General features: G+C 37.9%; 1 protein-coding gene across 6 annotated transcripts in view; it reads left to right on the forward strand.

The window, feature by feature from the left end:
• The window catches only part of col22a1 (collagen, type XXII, alpha 1), a 69,640-nt gene extending 46,681 nt beyond the window's left edge, over positions 1 to 22,959 (forward strand). For all 6 annotated transcript variants that reach the window (XM_048202977.1, XM_048202978.1, XM_048202979.1 and 3 more), the window contains 39 exons: positions 1 to 14; positions 172 to 225; positions 313 to 357; positions 453 to 515; positions 857 to 910; positions 2,739 to 2,780; positions 3,014 to 3,046; positions 3,234 to 3,287; positions 4,646 to 4,699; positions 5,115 to 5,168; positions 5,248 to 5,301; positions 5,540 to 5,593; positions 7,986 to 8,090; positions 8,800 to 8,844; positions 9,445 to 9,522; positions 9,984 to 10,019; positions 10,109 to 10,162; positions 10,531 to 10,575; positions 10,712 to 10,741; positions 12,462 to 12,575; positions 12,746 to 12,799; positions 12,917 to 12,970; positions 13,059 to 13,112; positions 13,204 to 13,257; positions 13,373 to 13,426; positions 14,043 to 14,096; positions 14,203 to 14,256; positions 14,428 to 14,472; positions 14,610 to 14,663; positions 14,770 to 14,823; positions 14,915 to 14,968; positions 18,517 to 18,588; positions 18,785 to 18,820; positions 18,903 to 18,947; positions 19,026 to 19,205; positions 19,291 to 19,357; positions 19,446 to 19,628; positions 19,710 to 19,787; positions 19,908 to 22,959. The exon at positions 1 to 14 is cut by the window's left edge and continues 40 nt beyond it. In XM_048202977.1, coding sequence (XP_048058934.1) covers positions 1 to 14; positions 172 to 225; positions 313 to 357; positions 453 to 515; positions 857 to 910; positions 2,739 to 2,780; positions 3,014 to 3,046; positions 3,234 to 3,287; positions 4,646 to 4,699; positions 5,115 to 5,168; positions 5,248 to 5,301; positions 5,540 to 5,593; positions 7,986 to 8,090; positions 8,800 to 8,844; positions 9,445 to 9,522; positions 9,984 to 10,019; positions 10,109 to 10,162; positions 10,531 to 10,575; positions 10,712 to 10,741; positions 12,462 to 12,575; positions 12,746 to 12,799; positions 12,917 to 12,970; positions 13,059 to 13,112; positions 13,204 to 13,257; positions 13,373 to 13,426; positions 14,043 to 14,096; positions 14,203 to 14,256; positions 14,428 to 14,472; positions 14,610 to 14,663; positions 14,770 to 14,823; positions 14,915 to 14,968; positions 18,517 to 18,588; positions 18,785 to 18,820; positions 18,903 to 18,947; positions 19,026 to 19,205; positions 19,291 to 19,357; positions 19,446 to 19,628; positions 19,710 to 19,787; positions 19,908 to 20,101 — 2,522 coding nt within the window. In that variant the 3' untranslated portion in view covers positions 20,102 to 22,959. The remainder of the gene's footprint in view (positions 15 to 171; positions 226 to 312; positions 358 to 452; positions 516 to 856; positions 911 to 2,738; positions 2,781 to 3,013; positions 3,047 to 3,233; positions 3,288 to 4,645; positions 4,700 to 5,114; positions 5,169 to 5,247; positions 5,302 to 5,539; positions 5,594 to 7,985; positions 8,091 to 8,799; positions 8,845 to 9,444; positions 9,523 to 9,983; positions 10,020 to 10,108; positions 10,163 to 10,530; positions 10,576 to 10,711; positions 10,742 to 12,461; positions 12,576 to 12,745; positions 12,800 to 12,916; positions 12,971 to 13,058; positions 13,113 to 13,203; positions 13,258 to 13,372; positions 13,427 to 14,042; positions 14,097 to 14,202; positions 14,257 to 14,427; positions 14,473 to 14,609; positions 14,664 to 14,769; positions 14,824 to 14,914; positions 14,969 to 18,516; positions 18,589 to 18,784; positions 18,821 to 18,902; positions 18,948 to 19,025; positions 19,206 to 19,290; positions 19,358 to 19,445; positions 19,629 to 19,709; positions 19,788 to 19,907) is intronic.
• Positions 22,960 to 23,854: the final 895 nt, after the last annotated feature.

Here is a 23,854-nt window from a genome sequence, read left to right on the forward strand (position 1 = left end):
ACGACGGCGAGAAGGTTAGAACGGTTTTAATGAGGCAAGCTGTGAACTCAGTTCTCTGGAGGCAGAACTTCATCATTTATACACTCATCTAAAGGCCAGATCTGGATTTTGACCTTTTCACGTGTGTTTTTTGTTACACTGCAGTTTTTAATTATTTTGTATTTCCGTTAGGGGCAACGAGGAGAACCCGGACAGGACGGTTTCCCTGGTAAACCAGGGGCGAAGGTAAAGCGTGATTTGTGGACTAGTGGTTTAAGATCTGGGATGGAAATCTATTTTTTTGTCACTAATGCCACTTTCTCTTTCTCTCAGGGAGATGAGGGCCCTCCAGGCCCCCGAGGACCTGCTGGTGAACGGGTGAGGAAAGTAAAACTTAAATCAGTCTTGAGAATGTCTTGACAGAAGGACACAAGAAACAACTGTCTTTCTTTCTCTGTCTTGTTCTGTCTCAGGGAGAGTCTGGTTCAGCTGGGCAGGCCGGCCCAATGGGACCCAAAGGAGAGAGAGGAGGCCAAGTAAGACGGAACTATATGGATGTTATTTCGAGAGAATCAAATTCTCGTTCTTCTCTCTTGATGTTTTGAAGTCAGAATCAGATGTTTCATTGATTAACAGAATCGATAGATATTGATTTGTAAAAAATATCAGGCTCTGTTCTAGAAAAACACTACTGTGAGAATCATCATCTATTCACTTGGATGCTTGTTCAGCACACGGATGGGGAGAAAAATATAAGAAATTATACCAATATATATTTTGTAGTCTTATTCAAGTCAGTTTGTGTCTTATTTAATCTAGTTTTGATCTAGTTGTGTCATACTTTTATCAGATCTTCATCCCTCCATCTCTTTTGTAGGGGGAGAGAGGAAAAGATGGACCTACTGGCTCGAAAGGAGAGAAAGGAGACAAGGTGAGAAGCGAAAAAGACAGCTGGAAACGTGTATATGTATTTAGGTTAGGGAACTTTGTATTCTTTAAAGAATACTAAGAAAAATGCATCACAATTTCCACAAAAATATTAAGCAGCACAACTGTTTTCAACATTGATAATAAGAAGAAATGTTTCTTGAACAGCAAGGATCATGTGACACTGAAGACTGGAGTAATGATGCTGAAAATTCAGCTTATCATCACAGGAATAAATTACATTTTTAAATGTATTCAAATATAAATCATGTTATTTTGATTTGTAATAATATTTCACAATATATCATTGTTTTTACTGTATTTTTCATCAGATAAATGCAGCTTTGATGAGCATAAGAGACTTTCTAAAACATTTAAAATAAAAATAAAACTTTTGAATGGTAGTACATGTATATTTACTTAATTCATAGTTTTGATTATTTGAAATGTCTAAAAATGACAATCACCAAATCATTCTATATTTTAGTTAGGGGCCAAGCACCAGCTGTCCAAATTTGCACTTATGTTTATGCTAATAACTTTTGAACCGTAAGGGCTAGAAACAAAATTCCTTTGGTCAAGCCGATTCAAATGCACCCAATGACGTCATTTTCCGTTGTGAAAATTTTTCCGCCATTTTGAATTTTCTGAAAAACCTACTTTTTCGAACTCCTACTAAGCCGTTACTTCAATTTTCACGAAAATTGATCCAGAGTATATTTTGAGTATATTAACCGCTTGTAATAAAACTGGTCTCAGTAGATTCCATGGGTCATGCTGAGAACATAGATATCAAATTTGTCTTAGTCGGTTGAACTTCCTGTCCGCCATATTGTTTTTCTTTAAAAACCTACTTTTTCGAACTCCTCCCAGACCGTTGCTCCGATTTTCACCAAAATTGGAATGTATCATCTTCAGACCATGCCGACAAAAAGTTATGGATTTCAAGTCGATACATCAAACCGTTTTTGTATACCAGAGCAACAAATTTGAGGCATGATGCAAAACCCACTCTTGAAGCTGTATCTCTGCAATGCTTTATTGTATTCAGACCAAACTTGGTACATATCATCTCGCCACCTTGTGGTCAAAAGTTATAACAAAATTTACAAAAACGCTAATAACTTTTGACTATTTTAACTGATTGTAATGAAACTGGTCTCAGTTGATTCCTTGGGTCATGCCGAGAACACAGATATCAAATTTGTCATAGTCAGCTGAACTTCCTGTCCGCCATATTGTTTTTCTTTTAAAACCTACTTTTTCAAACTCCTCCTAGACCGTTGCTCCGATTTTCACCAAAATTGAACCGTATCATCTTCAGACCATTGCTTTGACATATTGACACCAAACTTTGCAAGTGTCATTGTCACCTCACTCTGAACATACCACAACAATTTGGACACAGCACCACCTATTGGTCGAAAGTGATGAGCCAGTAAATCCCCATTTTTTCTAATTTTTCAGCTCTTTTGCCTAAAATGATCTTAAAAGGTCTTTAATTGCTCACTGTTGCAGTTAGTCTGATGCTCCCAGCCGTGTTGGCTGGCTTCTTGTGCCGTTTTTGTGCTTGGCCCCATAATTGCTGCTTGCAGCTATATTTTTTTTATTAGTTTTGTTTTTGCCTACAAGTCACCTCTCATAATGACGTTTGCCATATAAACATTATACAGTATAAAAGGCTTACAGAGGACCATTTTTGACCGTGTGCTGCTGTAGGTTTCACACATTTGAGATGGTTTCCTGAGGGCATGAGGTTGTTAATGAGATAATTAGCATGCTGACAGGGTGAGGATATAACCTCTCATTGTGACCGTTTTTCATTCATACAGGGTGAGGTGGGCCCCAGGGGTCCGGCCGGGGTCCCAGGCAATGTGAGTACAGTTGATAACTGACATACTGTATACAGATATAACCATATGAATATACATTTACATCTTACATAAGTAATCATTGGATATCTGATATAATAGATCAGATTAATATATGAGAATAGACTAAAACATTTTTTGTATTTAATCATATATTGTTTCAGCTGATGCATTGTTTGTTGATGAATGTGGCTCCTAATTCATATTATTTGTGATATGTTTTTATTTTTTTTTAGGTGGCAAATGTGATTCCTGAACCTGGTGAACCGGTAAGTTATCGGTTTTGTCTTGATTTTAAGCATATTTTGAGTAATAGATTTTGAGAATAGTTTTTTGAGTATATCTAATAAACTATTAATGCACTCAGTTGAAATACTTTTTGGGGCCCCTGTATCATATAATGAACCACATATTTTGCCTGTTTTACGTTCACATTTTACACTTCCTCATCTTTAGGGCAAGCCGGGAGAGAAGGGAGAGAAAGGAGATCAAGGAAATCCAGGCGAGACGGTGAGCTTTTATTGTTTCCAACACTTCCAGAATAATTTTGTAATTAATGTAATGAAGTAACTTTTCCTGGTTGTGCGAATCATCTCAAGAGGGCAGTAGAGAGTCAGGATTGGTTAAAAGTCTCTTGTGCTTCTGAAAATGATTTAATTTATAGCATCACTTTACTGTCACCAGTGCGTTCATAATGCTGACATAATGAATCCTGCTTTCAGTTTGAGGAATTATGAGGCAAATACGCTTGAAAGGGAACAGCAAAATATGTGCTTTTCATTTCTGTGAACAGTCATCTGAAGTGTATCACGCATTATGTGACAATGGATATTAAGAGATTCAACGTTGCATAAGGGAATATTAATAAACCTGAAGGTCAGGGGCGTTGCAGCTCGTCAGCTGATATTATGTACCTCTGTTGGCTCACATTAAAACATGATTCTGCTATAGGACATCATTTGCGATAGTTTTAGCACCTGATAATATTTCAAAACAGGTGAAGGTGCCTTTTTGCCCAGAGCATTTAAAAAAGCAGATTCTGAGTATTTATCCACAGATCAGTGCTATTGACATTTACTGTAGCTGTTTAAAAGTTGTTGTTGTTTTTCTCCAAGAAGAGCTTTTCTGCAAACTCAATCTCTTGACTAATTAATATTAATATATCTAATAAAGAAAATAAGCAAACAAAGTCTAAAAGGCCAGACAACTCAAGCACATCTTCACAGGACATCAGTTTATAAATATCAATGTGAAAGTTTAACTGATTCAAATTAATTAGATAACATAACCAAATGTCTTGGAAGATTAGTGAGGGCTAATTAATATTTATGAGGTCATATTGACATCATGACCATCATGCCCTCCCATTCTAATACTACTTCTGACATTAATCCTCATATTATATTATGTTATGTACATAAAAAAATCATATAGCTGAACTCATGAAAGCTCTTTCCGTCATCTAATAAAATAGTCCAGACACCAAGCGGTGCATCATTTACAGAAACACAGACAAGCTTGTTACGATGATGTATCTGCTCTCACTTGAATTTATTAGTGTGAAATGAGAAATCTCTGTTGAATTACTGCAGTTCTGACTAGTTCAGCCAAATGCAATCATTTCTGTCAGAGAAACTGCACTGACATCATCTTAAAAGAGAGCCAGGTTTCATTTCTGGAGTGCTGCATAAACTTTATGAAAGGAGATTTCAAAGTCACCATGGCTGAATGAACTAAAAAGTATATTCAAACAAAAAAAAAATGTTAAATTACATATTACACACTTTGAAGATATTATGGCATAAATTCAGACTTGGTACCTTTTAATAAAATTAATCTGATAAACTTCACATCTCTGATATTCCCAGGGTCAAAGAGGACTTCCTGGAGAGCAGGGGTTCAGAGGGCATCCAGGACCTGCGGTAAACCCGAAACAATTATTTAAACAGACATCAGACAATCTACTGAATATGATGATAATTCATGCTTAACCTTCATATTCCAGTCATACCTTTGGGTAATACTTTATTTTACAGTGCCGTAGTTAAACGTTACTATGTGTACTTACTATAGTAATAACTGTAAATTATGCATAATTACAAGTAACTAACCCTAAACCAAACCCTAACCCTAACTGTAACTCATGTAAGTACATGTAGTTAATTAATAGTACTAAGTACTTATTTGAGTAATTACAATGTAACTGTGGCACTGTAAAATACAGTGTAACCTACCTTTGAAAATGTCAGTGATTTTTAGACATCAGAAATTTTAGAGAAATTTCTTCTGTATTCCACACACAACTGTCTGATGTCTTTCTCTTGTTGGTGTGGACAGGGCCCTAAGGGTGATGCGGGTGATAAAGGAGAAGCAGGGAGACCCGGAGATCCAGTGAGTTTGTTTCCTTCTCACATGTGATGTATTTTTTGTTTCCTGAACTTTTCACTCTCAAACTCTTCACTCTCTTTAGGGTCCGCCCGGATTGATGGGCTCTCAAGGGCCCCGAGGGCTGCCAGGCAATGTGGTACGTTCTTAAATAAATTCTTTCTTTTCAAAAACTTTTTTGACATCCAAAATACAAGATCTATTTTAGGAAACATACAATTTGTGTCAAATGTGTAAATGTATATCGACACATACAGTATAAGCAGGTTACCTATTTTTTCTAGTAATAATCAAATTTTATAATTTAACTTTTAAAAGGGGGATTTGAAGTAATTTTTTATTAAGTGTAAACAACATCATGTGTGTGTATTTTTCAGGGTATTCCAGGCAGTATCGGCCCACCTGGTATCGCTGGACAGAGAGGAGAGAAGGTGCGGAAATTAAATAATCAACAAATAAAAAAATTTGTGTGTGTGTAGAAGTATACTGTGAATATATATATATATATATATATATATATATATATATATATATATATATATATATATATATATATATATATATATATATATATATATATACAGTACAGTCCAAAAGTTTGGAACCACTAAGATTTTTAATGTTTTTAAAAGAAGTTTCGTCTGCTCACCAAGGCTACATTTATTTAATTAAAAATACAGTAAAAAACAGTAATATTGTGAAATATTATTACAATTTAAAATAACTGTGTACTATTTAAATATATTTGACTTCAGAAATCAGGATCATGTGACACTGAAGACTGGAGTAACGATGCTGAAAATTCAGCTTTGCATCACAGGAATAAATTACTTTGTGAAATATATTCAAATAGAAAACAGTTATTTTAAATTGTAATAATATTTCACAATATTACTGTTTTTTACTGTATTTTTAATTAAATAAATGTAGCCTTGGTGAGCAGACGAAACTTCTTTTAAAAACATTAAAAATCTTAGTGGTTCCAAACTTTTGGACTGTACTGTATATACTGATGAGTCAAAACATTATGACCAGTCACAAGTGAAGCGAATATTGTCGATCATTTCCTAATAAGGCCATATATTACGGTCTGGGTACTGTAGATTAGATGGTAGCAAACAATCAGTTCTAGTAATCAACGAAATGGTCAGGAATAACAATCTGAGAGAATTTGACATGGGCCAAGTTGTTATGGCAAGGCAATTTGGTCAGAGTATTTCTGAAAAGGCAACTTGTGTGTTGCTCCCGGTCTGCAGTGGTGAAAATTTACCAACACTGGTCTGAGGAGGGACAAACCACAAACCGGCAACAGGGTTTGGGTGCCCAAGGCTCATCGATGCATGAGGGCAACGGAGGCTATCCCATCTGGTCCGAGACAATATATTGTTGTGGCTATTGTGGCACAAGTCACATAAAATTTTAATGATGGTTATGGGAAGAATGTGTCACAAACACACAGTGCATCGCACTCTGCTGCGTATGGGGATGCATAACCGCAGACCAATCAGAGTGCCTATGATGACCCGTGTCCACCGTCGAAAGTGGCTACAATGGGCATGTGAGCGTTGGTTTTGGACCTTGGAGCAGTGGAAGAAGGTCACCTGGTCTGATGAGTCCTGTTTTTTTTACATCACATGAACAGCCATGTATGTGTGCATCATTTACCTGGGGAAGTACTGTTGGACAAAGACAAGCCGGTGGAGGGAGTGTGAATCTCTGGGCAGTGTTCTGCTGGGAAACCCTGGGTCCACCATTCATGTGGACATAAATTTGACATGTGCCATCTACCTAAATATTGTTTCAGACCAGGTACACCCCTTCATGACAATGGTGTTTCCTGGTGGAAGTGTCCTTTTTCTGCAAGATAATGCACCCTGCCACACTGCACACAATATTCAGGTATGGTTTAGGAACATGATGAAGAGTTCCAGATTCCCCAGATCTTAATCCAATTGAGCAGCTGTTGGATGTGTTAGACCAACAAGTTCGATCCGCAGTGGCTCCACCTCGCAACCTACAGGACTTGAAGGATCTGCTGCTAAAGTCTTGGTGCCAGAAACCACAGCACACCTTCAGGGCTCTTATAGAGTCCATGCCTTGGTGGAATGGCACTGTTTTGGCAGCGCGCAGAGGACCAACAGCACTGCATGGAATGTGTTATTTTTGTCAGTTAACGGCACTGTAAATTGCCGTGGAAGTTTTTGGTTAATGACTGTTCACGGGAATGTGCAGGCAGCACAGATAATTGTCGGGAACTGCCGATGATTGACGTGGAATTGGCTTGGCAGTAGACACACCTATCCTTTCCCCAAGTAGACAAACTTAAATTGAACTGAAACTGGGCTGGGATTTCTATTTCCCAGCATGCTTTGCCATGACACTTGAAAGGGAGAGTAAATGCTAAAATTAAGTGTTATGTAATGTGCAAGATTAATGTTAAATGGGATATTTAATGGTGTTTAATGTTTAGCTATGCTAACTTAGAAGAGTTTAATCACAAATGCTTTTTCTTTTTTAAAAGTTGTGGTTTCATCCAATGGGTAATGTGGCACATTTGATGTAGTTAATCAGAGCCGTTCACACCCCCCCCCCCCCCCACCCTCCGGTGTGATTCTGATTGTTTGTCACCTGTGAACGGGACTTCCCCTTGCTGTGAATTGTTGATAATGTTGATAATGTTTTGGCTTATCTGTGGAGTATTGTATCAAGTTATTTATAATTATGAACCATAATTTACCCTGTTGTAAGGAAATGTAGGTTTATTTTTCATTTTAATTTTTTTTTTTTTTATCTGTCTTCATGGCTATTTATATATTCCACCAGGGTGATGCAGGTAAAGATGGTCCTGCTGGACCCCCTGGTCCAACCGGTGAGCCTGGTTTAAGAGGAGAAATCGGTTTGCCAGGAAAAGGCAAAGAGGGAGCAAAGGTAATGCATTCATCTTCTTAGAATTCATAAGTTTGATAACATCGATTATATTTTTGTTATTGATAAGACAATTTTTCCATGTAGATTCTCAAAACTATCGAGCAATTAGCTTAAGAAGAAAAAAGCATGCATTTTGTTTCATTCTTGTTTTACGGTTTCCCATCATGAGCGTGTAAAATTGCATTTAATAGGCATCACATTGTTTACATCTTGTGCTCTGGAGAATCTGAAAGTTGTTTACGCTAACTTTTTCCATTTATATTTGCTGATTGTGGTTAAAAGCACTGAAACGTGGAGAATAAATCCACCACACATTAAACTAATGAGTCAATGAGACTGTGGCTGCAGGTGTTAAAGGGGGACTGGGGTTGTTTTATAGTTACAGCTGCCTTATTTTTCCAGCTATGCACACACGCACATATCTGCAGTCTATGCAACAGAGTTACATGCTTATTAACATATGTGTATAATAATCAAATGGATGAATTTGTATGCCGTATTATTGGTAGCAAACCATGGTGATTTTCAGTGAATCGCGACTTTACATTCTGTTTGTCTCACAAAGCTACTGTATGATGTCAAAAGAAATAACATTCATAAAAATAAACTAAATGTGATTTTGTGAGAGGGAAAGTGAAAGGACTAATAAAGGACTGAGAGAAATAGAGAAACTAGAAGCACAGTAGTAATCTGCTTTCTTTAATTACAGGGTGATACAGGACCTCCGGGCTCAGCCGGACCTCCCGGACTGAAGGTAATGAGACTTCTACAAGTTTTCATTCTTGTTACAAGAAAGAAAATGACTTCTATTTGTCTTCCATCAGCATGAAATATCTTTTTGGGCATTTTTTTTTATCATGAGCAGGTGTGTGTTCCCCAGAGGCAAAAGCTGAATCACTGCATTTCATTTATGTGATGGTTTTACTGAAATTTCAGACAACCAGATAAGCATAGCAAAGAAGTTTTCCTGGGGAAAAAGTGCCGGATATGCATTTTGCTATTGTACTTGTATTGTAATTAGTGCTATACCAGTGCTATATACAGTACTGTGCAAAAGTCTTAGGCATGTTAGTATTTTCACACACACATAGCATGAGAGACTTAAAATTTTACTGATAGATAGATAGATAGATAGATAGATAGATAGATAGATAGATAGATAGATAGATAGATAGATAGATAGATAGATAGATAGATAGATAGATAGATAGATAGATAGATAGATTGATAGACAGACAGACAGACAGACAAGAAAGCAATTTCTTATGCATCAATACACACAGTTATCATTTTTAAATTGGAACTGGAATTATAATACTCAGCCCTGTTTTTCACATTTTATTTTGTGTTTTAGGGTTTGCCTGGCCCACAGGGAATGCAGGGAATGCCAGGAAACAGAGGACCACCAGGAGAAGGAACCACTGGACCCCAGGTACAGAAACACACACACACACACACACAAACACACACACACACAGTCATGTGGCTGTTTATTTGCTCATTTCAATATCCAATCAAAACGCAGTCATTTTCACATTAGCACTAGTGTTAGTAACACAAATAACTCCAAAAAACCATATGGCCAAAAACTGCCCTTTAAACTGACTGAAATTTGCCATGAATTGGAAAGGGGATTGAAACCATTGTAACTAATTAAACTAAAGCAAACAGATGGCATATGCACAGACAAACATGCATATTTACAAACACAAAATTTACATTTATGTACACAGTACAGAGAATATGGTTCTATTATGTGAAAGTTTGTGTGACATTTCCATATATTTCTGGCCCGGTTTAGTGTCTCATGGTTTTTTTACTCATGGATTTGAAGACAAACAGAGACACTTATTTCTTTATGTTCATAGCTGACTGATATTCTGTCTTTCTCAGGGGCCTTCAGGACCTCCGGGACCACCAGGAGCTGCGGTAAACAATCTGTTCATATTTATATCACCTTCAAATGAGACAGATGCTCACAGAACACCCTTAAGTGACATGTCATGTTTGATATTCAGGGTTTGAGAGGACCTCCAGGAGTGAGCGGACCACAGGGTCCCGCTGGACATAATGTAAGGTTCATTTTGATTTACTAGTACAAGGACAATTCCAGTGTATTGTAGCATTATCAGCTAAAAGCTACATGTGAACTGTAGTCCCTGAGATCACAGTCATCCAACAGGTGGAGCATCTTTAGCTTTCAATAATAATATTGTACCTGTACAATGACAAGAAGAGCTTTACTTTCCAATCCTGAGATGTGATGCAGAACTAAACCAGTTTCTCTGCTCTGCTGTGGATCTCATTCAGTCTTCTCGGGGATTCAGTGTCAGTTTGACTAACAAGCTTTGAATGTGTTTTCCTGTGGTGAGGATCATCAGCAGGACTCATGGCTCATGTACGTGTGTGTGTGTGTGTGTGTGTGTGTGTTTACCTGCAGGGTTTACCAGGAAGACCTGGAGAGAAGGGCTCACCTGGAGAACCAGTGAGTGATACCTGTTCGTCATTTAAATATTGATTCATCAAATCAGCTGACATATTCACCTGCTGCTGATATGTTATGAATTATGTATAAAGTTTTTAATTGACTTTTGTTTTTCCCAACTTCTTCTTTTTTGCAGGGAAAAGCTGCAGACCTTTCTGATCTGAAGGTAACAGTCATCCATCCATCCATCCATCCATCCATACATCCGCCCTTCAGTCCATTCATTAAATTATTCATTAATTCATTCATCCACCCATCCATCCACCCTTCAGTCCATTAATTCATCCATCCATCCATCCATCCATCCATCTGTTCTTCTGTCCTTCCTTACTTTTGTGATTCATCCATTAATTCATCCTGCATTCCTCTATCCATCTATCCATCCATCCACCCTTCAGTCCATTAATTCATCTATTCATCCATCCGTTCTTCTGTCCTTCCTTACTTTTATCATCCATCCATTAATTCATTCTGCAATCCTCCATCCATCCAGCCATCCATCCATCCATCCGCCCTTCAGTCCATTCATTCATTCATTCATTCATTCATTCATTAATTCATTCATCCACCCATCCATCCACCCTTCAGTCCATTAATTCATCCATCCATCCATCTGTTCTTCTGTCCTTCATTACTTTTGTGATTCATCCATTAATTCATCCTGCATTCCTCTATCCATCCATCCACCCTTCAGTCCATTAATTCATCCATCCATCCATCTGTTCTTCTGTCCTTCCTTACTTTTGATTCATCAATTAATTAATCCTGCATTCCTCCATCCATCCATCCACCCTTCAGTCCATTAATCCATCCATCCATCCATCCATCCATCCATCCATCCATCCATCCATCTATCCAAACATCCATTATTCTGTCCTTCCTTACTTTTATCATCCATCCATTAATTCATCCTGCAATCCTCTATCTATCCATCCATCCATCTGTTCTTCTGTCCTCCCTTACTTTTGTGATTCATCCATTAATTCATCCTGCATTCCTCCATCCATCCATCCATCCATCCATCCATTCTTCTGTCCTTCCTTACTTTTATCATCCATCCATCCATCCATCCATCCATCCATCCATCCACCAAAGCATCCATCCATGCATCCACCCTTACATCCATCCATCCATCCATCCATCCATCCATCCATCCATCCATCCATCCATCCATCTGCACTTCAGTCCATTCATTAATTCATTAATTGATCCACCCATCCACCATTCCATTCATCCCTTCCTCTATTCATTATCCATCTGCCCTTCCATTCATTCATCTGCCCTTCCATTCATTCATTCACCCTTCAGTCCATTCATTGTCATCCATCCATCCATCCATCCATCATTCATCCCCCCTTCAATCCATTCATTCATTTATTCATCCATCCATCCGTTCTTCTGTCCTTCCTTACTTTTATCATCCATCCATTAATTCATCCTGCAATCCTCTATCCATTCTTCTGTCCATCCATCCATCCATCCAGTTGAAAATGCATAGGATAGACAGATAAGTTAAAGTGGATAGGACATATTAAAGGACATATATATTAAAGTGCATAATACAGATCAGGGTAGAGTCGCACCATTCATAAGTTCTTACTTGAACTGGGAGACAAGAAAGGCTTTGTAAGTATTAGTTTGTTTGCTGCTATTTATTTAACTTAATTTGGCTGCACCATTATAGTAATTAAAACTCCATTACACCATTAAAGTTCTGTGTAATATGTGTTAATTTGGCATTTATCTTTAATGATCCGATAAGCAGTCTTCAAATTTGTAAACACAAATAGTGTTGAAAAGCCATGAGTTTCAGTTTATTTTATTAATTCTTGTTAAGTCTTTTTATTCTTGTTGAGGTTGTAACTTTGTTTTTTTCTCTTTCCCAGGACATTTGTTCAGATTGTCCCCCTGGACCGCCTGGACAACCAGGTACTCCAGGAGCTCCAGGTGACAAAGGTCATTCTGGACCACCTGGGAAAAACGGACAGGATGGATATGCGGTGAGGATATCAGAAATCAAACTTTATTCTTTAAGCTTAATGGAACTGAAACATAACAGAAGTTTAATGAATAGAAATATAAACATTTAATCAGTTTAAAAAAATTAAATTTAAAACCTTAAATTAGATTTCATGAGTCCTTATTGGGATTTAACTGGTGGCTTTTGCAGGGTCCTCCTGGACCAACAGGACCCGCAGGACCACCTGGTGCTGATGGAACCAAGGTTAGTATAGTCTACTTACTCTTATATGGGTCAAGTATGTCATGTCATCCGGCAGCATTGCATCACTCTAGTTTTGGTGTTTGTTTTTAATAACAACTTATTTTTGTTCCATTGCAGGGGGTCAAAGGTGACAGAGGTCCTCCAGGAACACCTGGAGATAAGGGTGAAAAGGTACTGTCAACCTACCATTATCATCACATACTTAATGTATTATATGTATGTTCAGACTATTTGAAATACCATTATTGTATTTTCCCAGGGCGTCCCAGGACCTCCTGGTTATCCTGGGGCTGCTGGAGCCATGGGTCAACCTGTGGGTACTTTAAAACTCCTCTTTCATAAAAGAACACTTCCAATCTGTGTAGCTATACTAAAAAAACTTTCATTCTTTGCTGTATCCTTAGGGTAATGATGGAAACCCTGGATCTATTGGAGCACCTGGACCTCCTGGAGAAAAGGCAAGGCTTATATGTTTTGTTCTGTGATTTGAGTGTGTATTAGTTGAATAGATTGCAAGACGGGAATCTGTCCGTATTATCGATGACTGATAGTCATATGAATGTGTTTTACCAGGGTAAAGAAGGACTGAATGGCATTCAGGGACCTCCAGGCCTGCCAGGTCTAATGGTGCGTGATTACATTCCTTTCATTGTTTTTTTCATTGATATTTTTTTCCGTTCATAAGTTTGTGGTTGGTAAGATTTGATAAAAATTCTATTCTGCTCACCAAGGCTGCATTTATTTGATCAAAAATACAGTAAAAACAGTAATGCTAAGAATTACTACATTTTAAAATAACTGTTTTTTATTTGAATATGTTTTAAAATGTACTTTTTTCCTGTGATCAAAGCTGAATTTTCAGCATCATTACTCCAGTCTTCAGTGTCACATGATCCTTCAGGAATCATTCTGATATGCTGATTTGCTGCTCAAGAAACATTTATTATTATCATTGTTGAAAACAGTTGTGCTGATTTCTGTGGAAACAAAATCTATTTTTCCCCCAGAATTCTTTGATAAATAGAAAGTTCAAAAGAACAGCATTTATTTGAAATTGAAATCTTTTGTAACTTGTCTTTACTATAATTTTTGATCAATTTAATGTGGCCTTGCTGAATAATAGTAGTAATTTCTTTTGAACGGGAAATTTCATTTGAACGGGAGTGTAAATCTAATAACTCCATGATGCTGTTTTTTTCCTGGCACCTACATACTGCCTGATACTACATATTCTCTGATGAAGGGCATGATGGGTAAACCTGGAAAGGATGGAAGACCAGGAGAAACAGGAGAGCCAGTATGAGTCTGATTTTCTGCATACTTACCAACATCCTAGCAATACTTAGTTCTGTATATAGTCAGAAAAAAAAAAAAAAAAAAACATTTTTTTTTTCTGCTTGTAGGGTAAACAGGGAGAGCCAGGAACACCAGGAAGAGATGGACTCAGAGGAATGCCTGTGAGTAATGCTCTTCTGAAACGATTAAAAACCTTATGAAGATTCTTCTGTTCTGTAGATTACGAATGGATTTCTTTGGAAAGCTGGACTAACCAGGCTGTTTCACCTCACGAAAATGTTCCATGGTATTATTATCTAAAATATCCACATATTTATTGTTGTCTTTTCCAGGGTTTCAAAGGTCACAGGGGGGAACCAGGACCACCAGGGTCAAAGGTTAGTCAATGGCAATTGAAATGAATGCTTATATATACATTCATATTCAGAGCTGGAGAACTACAGCACTAATATATGCTCCATAAATCATCCAGAAACTGTTTATAAATGCTGTCCTGTCATATTGGTTGCATTAGGGTGAAGATGGGAAGCAGGGTGTTCCTGGACGTGAGGGTCCACCTGGGAAAGATGTGAGTAAAAGATGTGCATCTAACTCTCTATGTCAGAGGTCACTGCAAACCTGACCTCTGTGAGCAGAAGGTGTTGGGTTTTAATTAGTGTGCTTGTATTGCTCAGGGTAACAACGGACCACCAGGGCCAGAGGGCATGAGAGGACCACGAGGAGAACTCGTGAGGATACCTTTGATGAACCAATTAAACTGCAAAACAAAACAGCAGCAGTGTGATTATTCTGTTGGGTCACTGTGTTTTGTCTTTTTAGGGTCAACCTGGAGAACCAGGACCAGCAGGCAAGCCCGGATCTCAGGGAAATCCTGTAAGTTTCATATAGCTTGTCAATATGGCTAGTCATGTTGTTTTATGAACTGAGATATTTAGAACAACTTTTGGACCTAAAAACAGCCTCTTGCTGGTGTGTCTATTAAAGGGTTAGTTCTGTCATTAATGTACTCATGTCGTTCCACACCCGTAAGACCTTCGTTCATCTTCAGAACACAAATTAAGATATTTTTGATGAAATCCGAGAGGTTTAGAAAGCAATGTTATTACCACATTCAAGGTCCAGAAAAGTAGTAAAGACATCGTTAAAATAGTCAACATGACTACAGTGGTTCAACCTTAATGTTATGAAGCGACGAGAATACTTCTGTCTGTAAAAACAAAACAAAAATAACGACTTTATTTAACAATTTCCTCTCTACCTTGTCAGTCTCCTATGCAGTATATGTTGGTGACACATTGCAGATCTTCTGTGTTCTACGTCAGTATTGGCCGGCTCCTGCGTCAGCATCACACGCATGCATCGTGGTGCTCACGAGAACAGCGTCGGCCAATTCTGAGTCGGCGTTCGGACATAAACACGGAAGCACTGCACTGCATCAACAGCATTGGAGACTGACAGGGAAGAGAAGAAATTGTTGAATAAAGTCATTATTTTTGTTTTATTTTTCCCACAAAAAGTATTCTCATTGCTTCATAACATTAAGATTGAACCACTGTAGTCATGTTGACTATTTTAAAGGTGCCATCGAACGTTTTTTTACAAGTTTCAGGTCAAAATACCCCATAGATTTTTTTAACTGCCTATTTTGAGGCATAATTAGAAATGCGCCGATTCATGCTGCGGCCCCTTTAAATCGCGTGCACTCCGCCCCTTCCCGAGCTCTCGACTCTATCATTGCATAAACAAAGTTCACACAGCTAATATAACCCTCAAAATGGATCTTTACAAAGTGTTCGTCATGCAGCATGTCTAATCGCGTAAGTATAGTGTTTATTTGGATGTTTACATTTGATTCTGAATGAGTTTGAGGCTGTGCTCCGTGGCTAACTGCTAATGCTACACTGTTGGAGAGATTTATAAAGAATGAAGTTGTGTTGAATTATACGGACTGCAAGTGTTTAAAAATGAAAATAACGATGGCTCTCTTGTCTCCGTGAATACAGTAATAAACAATGGTAACTTTAACCACATTTAACAGTACATTAGCAACATGCTAACGAAACATTTAGAAAGACAATTTACAAATATCACTAAAAATATCATGTTATCATGGATCATGTCAGTTATTATTGCTCCATCTGCCATTTTTCCCTGTTGTCCATGCTTGCTTACCTAGTCTGATGATTCAGCTGTGCACAGATCCAGACGTTAATACTGGCTGCCCTTGTGTAATGCCTTGAACATGAGCTGGCATATGCAAATATTGGGGGCGTACACCCCGATTGTTACGTAACAGTCGGTATTATGTTGAGATTCGCCTGTTCTTCTGAGGTCTTTTAAACAAATGAGATTTATATAAGAAGGAGGAAACAATGGAGTTTGAGACTCACTGTATGTCATTTCCATGTACTGAACTCTTGTTATTCAACTATGCTGAGGTAAATTCGATTTTCAATTCGATGGCACCTTTAACCATGTCTGTACTACTTCTCTGGACCTTGAATGTGGTAATTTCATTGCATTCTATAGGAGATAAAAAAATAAATAAAAAATATAGCTGCAAGCAGCAATTACGGGGCCAAGCACAAAAACGGCACAAGAAGCAAGCCAACACGACTGGGAGCATCAGGCTAACTGCAGCAGTGAGCAATTAAAGACCTATTAAGATCTTTTTAGGTAAAAGAGCTGAAAAATGATCAAAAATGAGGATTTACTGGTTCATCACTTTCGACCAATAGGTGGCGCTATGTCCAAATTGTTGTGGTATGGTCAGAGTGAGGTGACAATGACACTTGCAAAGTTTGGTGTCAATATGTCAAAGCACTAAAGAGATACAGCTTCAAGAGTCGTTTTTGCATCATGCCTCAAATTCTTTGCTCTGGTATACGAAAACGGTTTGACATATCGACTTGAAATCCATAACTTTTTGTCGGCATGGTCTGAAGATAACACGGTTCAATTTTGGTGAAAATCGGAGCAACGGTCTAGGAGGAGTTCGAAAAAGTAGGTTTTTAAAGAAAAACAATATGGCGGACAGGAAGTTCAGCTGACTATGGCAAATTTGATATCTATGTTCTCAGCATGACCCAAGGAATCAACTGAGACCAGTTGCATTACAATTGGTGAATACAGTCAAAAGTTATTAACATTTTTGTACATTTTGTTATAACTTTTGGCCACAAGGTGGCGCTGGTCCGAATCTTCTCAGGCTCCTTCAGGGCATTGTGCTGATGACCCATACCGAGTTTTGTAAAGATACGCTAATGCGTTCGTAAAATACAGCATTTTAGCACAAAATTCAAAGTGTCCGACGGCCAAAATTGCTGATATGTTAATAATGGTTATCATTCGACTCGGCATGATGCCCCGAATCCAACGAGACCAAATTTATGATTTTTGGACAAACCCATCAGAAGTTATAAGCAAAAAATATTCATTTTTCATATTTCCGCACCACTAGGTGGCACTGCGCCGAAACGCTGCATGTTGCCTCAGGTCATGCTTGTGATGACATGTACCAAGTTTGGTCTGAATACGATAAAGCCTTGCGGAGATACAGCCTTATGTCTATTTTCGCAAGCACTACGTACAATTCATTCGCAAGTTTTTCGAAAACTCTTTGAGGAATCAACTTGAATTCCATAACTTTTTGTCTGCATGGTCTGAAGATGATCTGGTTCAATTTTCGTGAAAATCGGAGTAACGGCCTAGGAGGAGTTCGAAAAAGTATGTTTTTCAGAAAATTCAAAATGGCGGAAATTGATTCGACTTGACCCAAGGAATCAGAGGAAAAAAGAATTTTGTTTCTAGCCCTTACGGTTCAAAAGTTATTAACATAAACATAAGTGCAACTTTGGACAGCTGGTGGCGCTAGAGGGATTGAGTTAGAGACTCCAAATTTGCTATGGACATAGCTCAGACTGTCCTCTAACTGTGTGCCAAATTTCACAACTTTCCCGTAAGCGGTTCTATGGGCTGCCATAGACTTCAAGAGCGGAAGAAGAATAATAATAAGCGTACGGAACGCCAACAATAACAATAGGTGCCTAAGCACCTTTGGTGCTTGGCCCCTAAAAAATCAGATTTCATCAAAAATATCCTAATTTATGTTCTGAAGATGAATGAAGCTCTTATGGGTGTGGAACTACATGAGGGTGAGTACTTAATGACACAAATTTCATTTTTGGGTGAACTAACCCTTTTAAGCAGGGCTTCAGGAATTTTTAGGGGGCCACAAGAGGAAAAGTTTGGAGAAAAATAGTATAAAAATGTAAAATAGATCAAATAAATTCTGTCAAAATCTACAGATATTAAAATAAAACACAAAACACAACATCTAAAACCCCCTTAACTTTAAACTTATTGTTGATAATAATATAGTTCAAAAGTGTAAATGATCACTTTGTTTTACTGTATTTCAGGGTCAGCCAGGACACAAGGGTGACGCAGGTAGCCCAGGATTACCCGGATTCCCAGGTCCAAAAGGGCCATCGGTGAGTGGAGGTGTTGGTTTGGGACTGATGGGAACTTCATTACTTGCATATCTAAAAATAAAGCTTTTACGTCATTACAAACAATCCTTGTAATTCTATAGAAATGAACAGCAGTCAATCCTAAGTGGATATGAAGTGTTGTAGTTATCTGCCTGTCTGAACATGAGCACTATAAACACTTGTGTTTTTCCCTCAGGGTCCGTCTGGTCCAATTGGCCCAGAGGGAAAACAAGTGAGTAATGGTTCTTTACTTTTCATTAATATTATATGAACACTTTTTCATAATTTTTTAATTAACCATGTTTTTATCATAGGGCATGTTAGGAAAACCAGGAGACAGAGGACAGAAGGGAGAAAAGGTATCCATCCATCCATCCATCCATCCATCCACTTGAATCAAATCACAACTTGTCTTACTTGGTTGCTTGTTTCTGCAGGGTGATAATGGAATAAAAGGAGACAAAGGACCCGTTGGAGATCCGGGTGTTCCGGGTAACCCTGGGCCTCCCGGTAGGAAGGGTCACACAGGTATGATGGGCATGTCGGGACCCCCAGGGGAAGTGGGTCCCGCTGGGCCCCCTGGTTCTCCAGGACACCCGGGACTCCCAGGTCTCAGAGTGAGTCTACATTAGTATTTTAAAGTAAAATCTATGATACTAATGAAGTAATAAAGATCATGACATAATTTTGACACGTTTTAAGGGCGAGACGCCATCACTGGAACAAATGCGGCGGCTCATTCAAGAGGAACTTTCCAAACAACTGGATGGTGAGATTAATTTGGCGAAAACGTATTTGACTTGAAGATACTTTGCAATTTCTTTTTATATTTCTAAACTTTCCATTGATTTTCACAGTTAAACTAGCTTACCTCATGGCTCAAATGCAACCCGCTCATATCAAGAGCACGGCTGGCCGTCCTGGTCCACCTGGTCCCCCAGGTAAAGATGGACCTCCTGGCAGACAAGGTCCAGCTGGAGAACCTGGAATGCCTGGACAAAATGGAGCAGAAGGATCCAGAGGTCCAGTTGGTCCTAAAGGTACCACAAACTAACTTTAGATTGTTACTTTGCTCGATTGATGGGTCTAGTTCGACCTTTTCAACCTACGCTGTTTTTTAGGTGAACGAGGTTCAAAAGGTGACAAGGGAGAAGATGGTGTTGGACAGAGAGGAGAGCCTGGTCCAGTTGGTCCCATTGGTAAGATGTTTTCTTCTTTTTCTTTTTTTTCTTTTGATTTTGGATTTGTTTGTGACTCGATCATTTGTTTGTGAATGTCAGAAATGATAAACAACGGCTGAGATCGTATTTGCCCCACAGGTCCTGCAGGTATGCCAGGATATGGAAAAGACGGTCTTCCTGGAGCTGCAGGTGCTCAGGGAGAGCCTGGTAATCCCGGTCCTCACGGTCAGCCCGGACCTCCTGGACCACCAGGACAGTGCGACCCCTCACAATGTGCCTACTATGCCAGTCTGGCATCAAGACCTCACACTAAAAACGTCAAGGGGACTTAATACACCCCTCACTGTCCTGGGCTAACACCTATTTATGAACTTGGACATTCAGTAAGCCAAGAAAATGTTCTTTACCATCAGGTGAACTCCAGAGTCTGAAGGGTGTGTAAATATATGTGTGTGTAAATGTGTGTTTGTAATAGGCATTAATGCCTTTTTTAACCCCGAGTAAAGACCATTTTTAGTCCTGGGTTAAGTAGCATTTCACACTTATAGTTTTAAAAAAGTGTTAGCGTTTAGCATGAGCACTTTCAACTGTGTGTAGTGAAATCCAGCTCAAGAGCAGGGTTAATCATGGAAAATGTATGGAGCTTTCTATAGTGAATATTTTCTAGTCGTGCCTAGATATTTTGATTCTTTTAGAAGTTGTGTTCTTTCAATGAATCAGTTGAACTGGTTCACAAATCGGTCAGAATTGATTCATTAGTGGGTTATAATCACAAACAGCTCGAAAGATCATAGAAAATCATTAAAGTTTTTTGCTATAAATTCTTGTAAAGACCTCATTAAATATTAATGCTAACGCTTCTGTGATTGCACAGTGTCTGAGAGAAGCAGTTAAACATATTTTGGTAAACATGTTTAATAAAACCCATCTTGTGTTCTGTACTTGTCCACTCAATGAATAGATTCTTATTTGCATATCAATAATAAATTCAGATGTAGAGTGTGAAATCTCTACAAACTGACAACTCAGGATCAAATGCTAAACTAGTATAGTGTGAAACACATTAACCCAGGGTTAAAAATGGCCCTTGCTCAATAATTTTAAGTGTGAAGAGCCCACAAGTGTCCTGCCGGTCAGAGTTGGTTATGACTTCTTTTTTTTTTTTTAGGGGAGGGTGGGTGAGTAAGTTTTAGCTCAAGGTCATTTACTTCATTTACTTCAAGGCTTTTCATGTAACAGGACGTGAATTCCTGCCACGAAAGAAAGATGTTTACAGTACTTACCAGACCGTGATGTCATAGTGACACAATCTGTCTCCAGATGTTGTCCCGCCCACACTCAAGTTCTGCTGACGCCGTTTACTGAGGTCATCGATCGGTAATCAAGAGTTGATGCATTGTTAGTGATGTCTGTACCAGGGCAGGATTGGCTTATCAAGTCTGGGGAATTCTCTGCTTGAGTTTTATTGATGGAGCGCTCTGTTCCTCTGGGAAAAGACGCCATGCTTTTGCACTCATCAATAGGAAATCTCATTAAGGATCATTAGAGGTCTTGGAGGTGCTGGAGAAGTGCATTTCTGCTCTTTTTTTTAGTCTATGTTGTATCTCTTTTGTAGCCATGCATCAGGCCTTTTTTCATATTGGATCATTAAACTTGCATTCGTGATGACTGAAAGGCAGCTGCTCAATTCAGTGCCTGTTTAATAGTTTAACACAGCTGGTTTGTCATGAAAACAATTACCAAAAAAGTCTGTCACTGCAGAAATAAACACCACTCTTATAATGTCATTTATAATAGGTTCGTGTAGCACTTTCCTTTAAAACGGCATTGCCTTTTTGTCATTATGAAGGTTCAGGAACACAAAGTCCTAGTTAAAGGTCCAGCGTGAGTGCGCGCTACCATCGTTTGTGCCACTAAAGAATTTAGATGGATCAATCCTGCAGATTGCTCCCTTGTGAGCCAATTAAATGCGTTGAAAGAGGCGAGAGTGTCAAAACAAACTCGCTTCAGCCCACAAACAGGTGATGAGCATTGTAGCAGAGGTCAAGAAGAGTTATCAAACGGCGTTCAGGAAATTATGAGTTAGCTTGAATGGAATTATGAAATCCAATTTTTTTTTGTGTGTATTCACATATAAATATTGCTTAAATATATTATTTTTTTTTAAATAATTATTTTATCTTCCATTTTTGAATCGGATTATCTAAGGTTGAAAAACTACAAAGAAGAGATAATTAAATTTTCTTAGTTTTTTAAACGTTTTTTTTTTTTTTTTTTTTTCCAAATGCTAATACTTCAAGATATGTTGTTTTTATTTTGATATATATATTTTTTTTTTTTAAATAGTCACTATGCTTTCCTGACACGTATAACTGAAATAGGTGTCTCTGTGACACAGGGAGTGGTCTGTTCTTTCCCAGCCAATCAGAAAGTCTCTCTGCCTGTCAGTCATTTTGCATTTTCACATTGGCTTTCTGTGGAGGGCGGGGTTTTAGTGTGAGGTCATGTGTTGAATTTAGCAAAATGGCTGAAATAACGTACAGTATCATTAGTGAATCTGTTAAGAATGAATTGAATTTGTTGATTAATTATATTTGAAAACAAAACCACCCATGATACCAATATAGGCTTTCTTGTACCTCCTTGTTTTTTCACCTCCATTCAATGCTCAAGATAAATCTCTTTGTAATTAGTATTGTATACACAAACTTGATAAGAACAAAATTTCTTATGATTGTTTCTTTTTTTCTGCATTTCTTAATTGTTTGTCCTTGTTTGCCCAGCCTTCAAGAGTGGATGTTTTGGTGCTGTATTTTGAAAAGCTGATGCAAATTTATGTAAATTCATGGTGCTTTTTCATTGCAAGCCAAAGAAATCCCAATCAGCATTGCTATCATGTTCTCCTCCACTTTATTCAAATATAGCTGCTTTTTTGACTTCATATCCTCCTGTTAGTTTGTCTTCTTCAAGCTGTTAATGACTGTATTTGTTTTTTTCATATCAATTTGCATTAAATTATTCTAATGAACTACAGGTGCAGGTGATGTAAAATAGTATAATTTATGCATGGTATAATCTACCTGTTTATACTGGTTCTCTGGTGCTATAATGAATCATAATTAGTTTGATGTATGTGTATGTGTGGAGGGAGAGCATATGTGTTAATAAAGAGTGGAACAGGTCCATTTTATATTGGGCTGTTATTGTGGGGGAAAAACTTATGAAGTTAATACCATATACAGTTTTTCAGTGATGAACTCACAAGTTTTCATATTTTATTCCTGCAAAACAATCTAAATGAACAAAAAATGGTCGAATGGATTATTATTACTATTATTACTATTATGTTAAGATAAATTTCTTGTTTATATGACCGCAAGGTCTTATACTGTACATAAAAGCTTTCTTTTTTTTCCCCAAATCAATGCAATTTCAATGGCTATAATTTTTTTATTTTTAATTTTTTTTTTAATATATGAACCGGTCAAAGGTCAGGCACTTTTGTTTTAAAACAGCACAATTTTTTCATGTGAATTATCAGTTTGTTTAAAGTATTCCACTTTTGTGCTTAAACCACCATCTGTGCATCGCTCAGTTATCATGACCATGTAACATTTGCATAAGGAAAAATTACTATAGGTACTTCAAAATATGGCCGCTTGTTTTCAATTCCTATATGATTCAAAATAATTTTCTGTGGCAGTTGACAAAGTCACTGATGCTGTACATAGAGATCAAGGAGTATTGAACCTGGAATTGTTCCTTTTTGCCAGTCTATCTATAATTATCTTAAAAATGTAGTGGGCAACCAGTCCACTAGTCTTAAACACGAGATCGAGGGGTTAAAGGGATAGTTCACCCAAAAATGGAAAAAACAATTGTCATCAATTGTTTGTTGTTCCAAACCCATAAGACTTTCGTACATCTTTGAAACACAAATGAAGATCTTTTAATGAAATCTGAGCAATTTCTGTCCCTCCATTGACAGTCTATGCAACTACCAATTTGACGCTTCAAAAAGTTCATAAAGAGATCGTAAAATGAATCCATAGGAATTGAGCGGTTTAGTCCAAATTTTCTGAAGA

The sequence above is a fragment of the Megalobrama amblycephala genome, linkage group LG9 (assembly GCF_018812025.1).
Source record: "Megalobrama amblycephala isolate DHTTF-2021 linkage group LG9, ASM1881202v1, whole genome shotgun sequence".
NCBI classification, from domain to species: Eukaryota; Metazoa; Chordata; class Actinopteri; order Cypriniformes; family Xenocyprididae; genus Megalobrama; species Megalobrama amblycephala.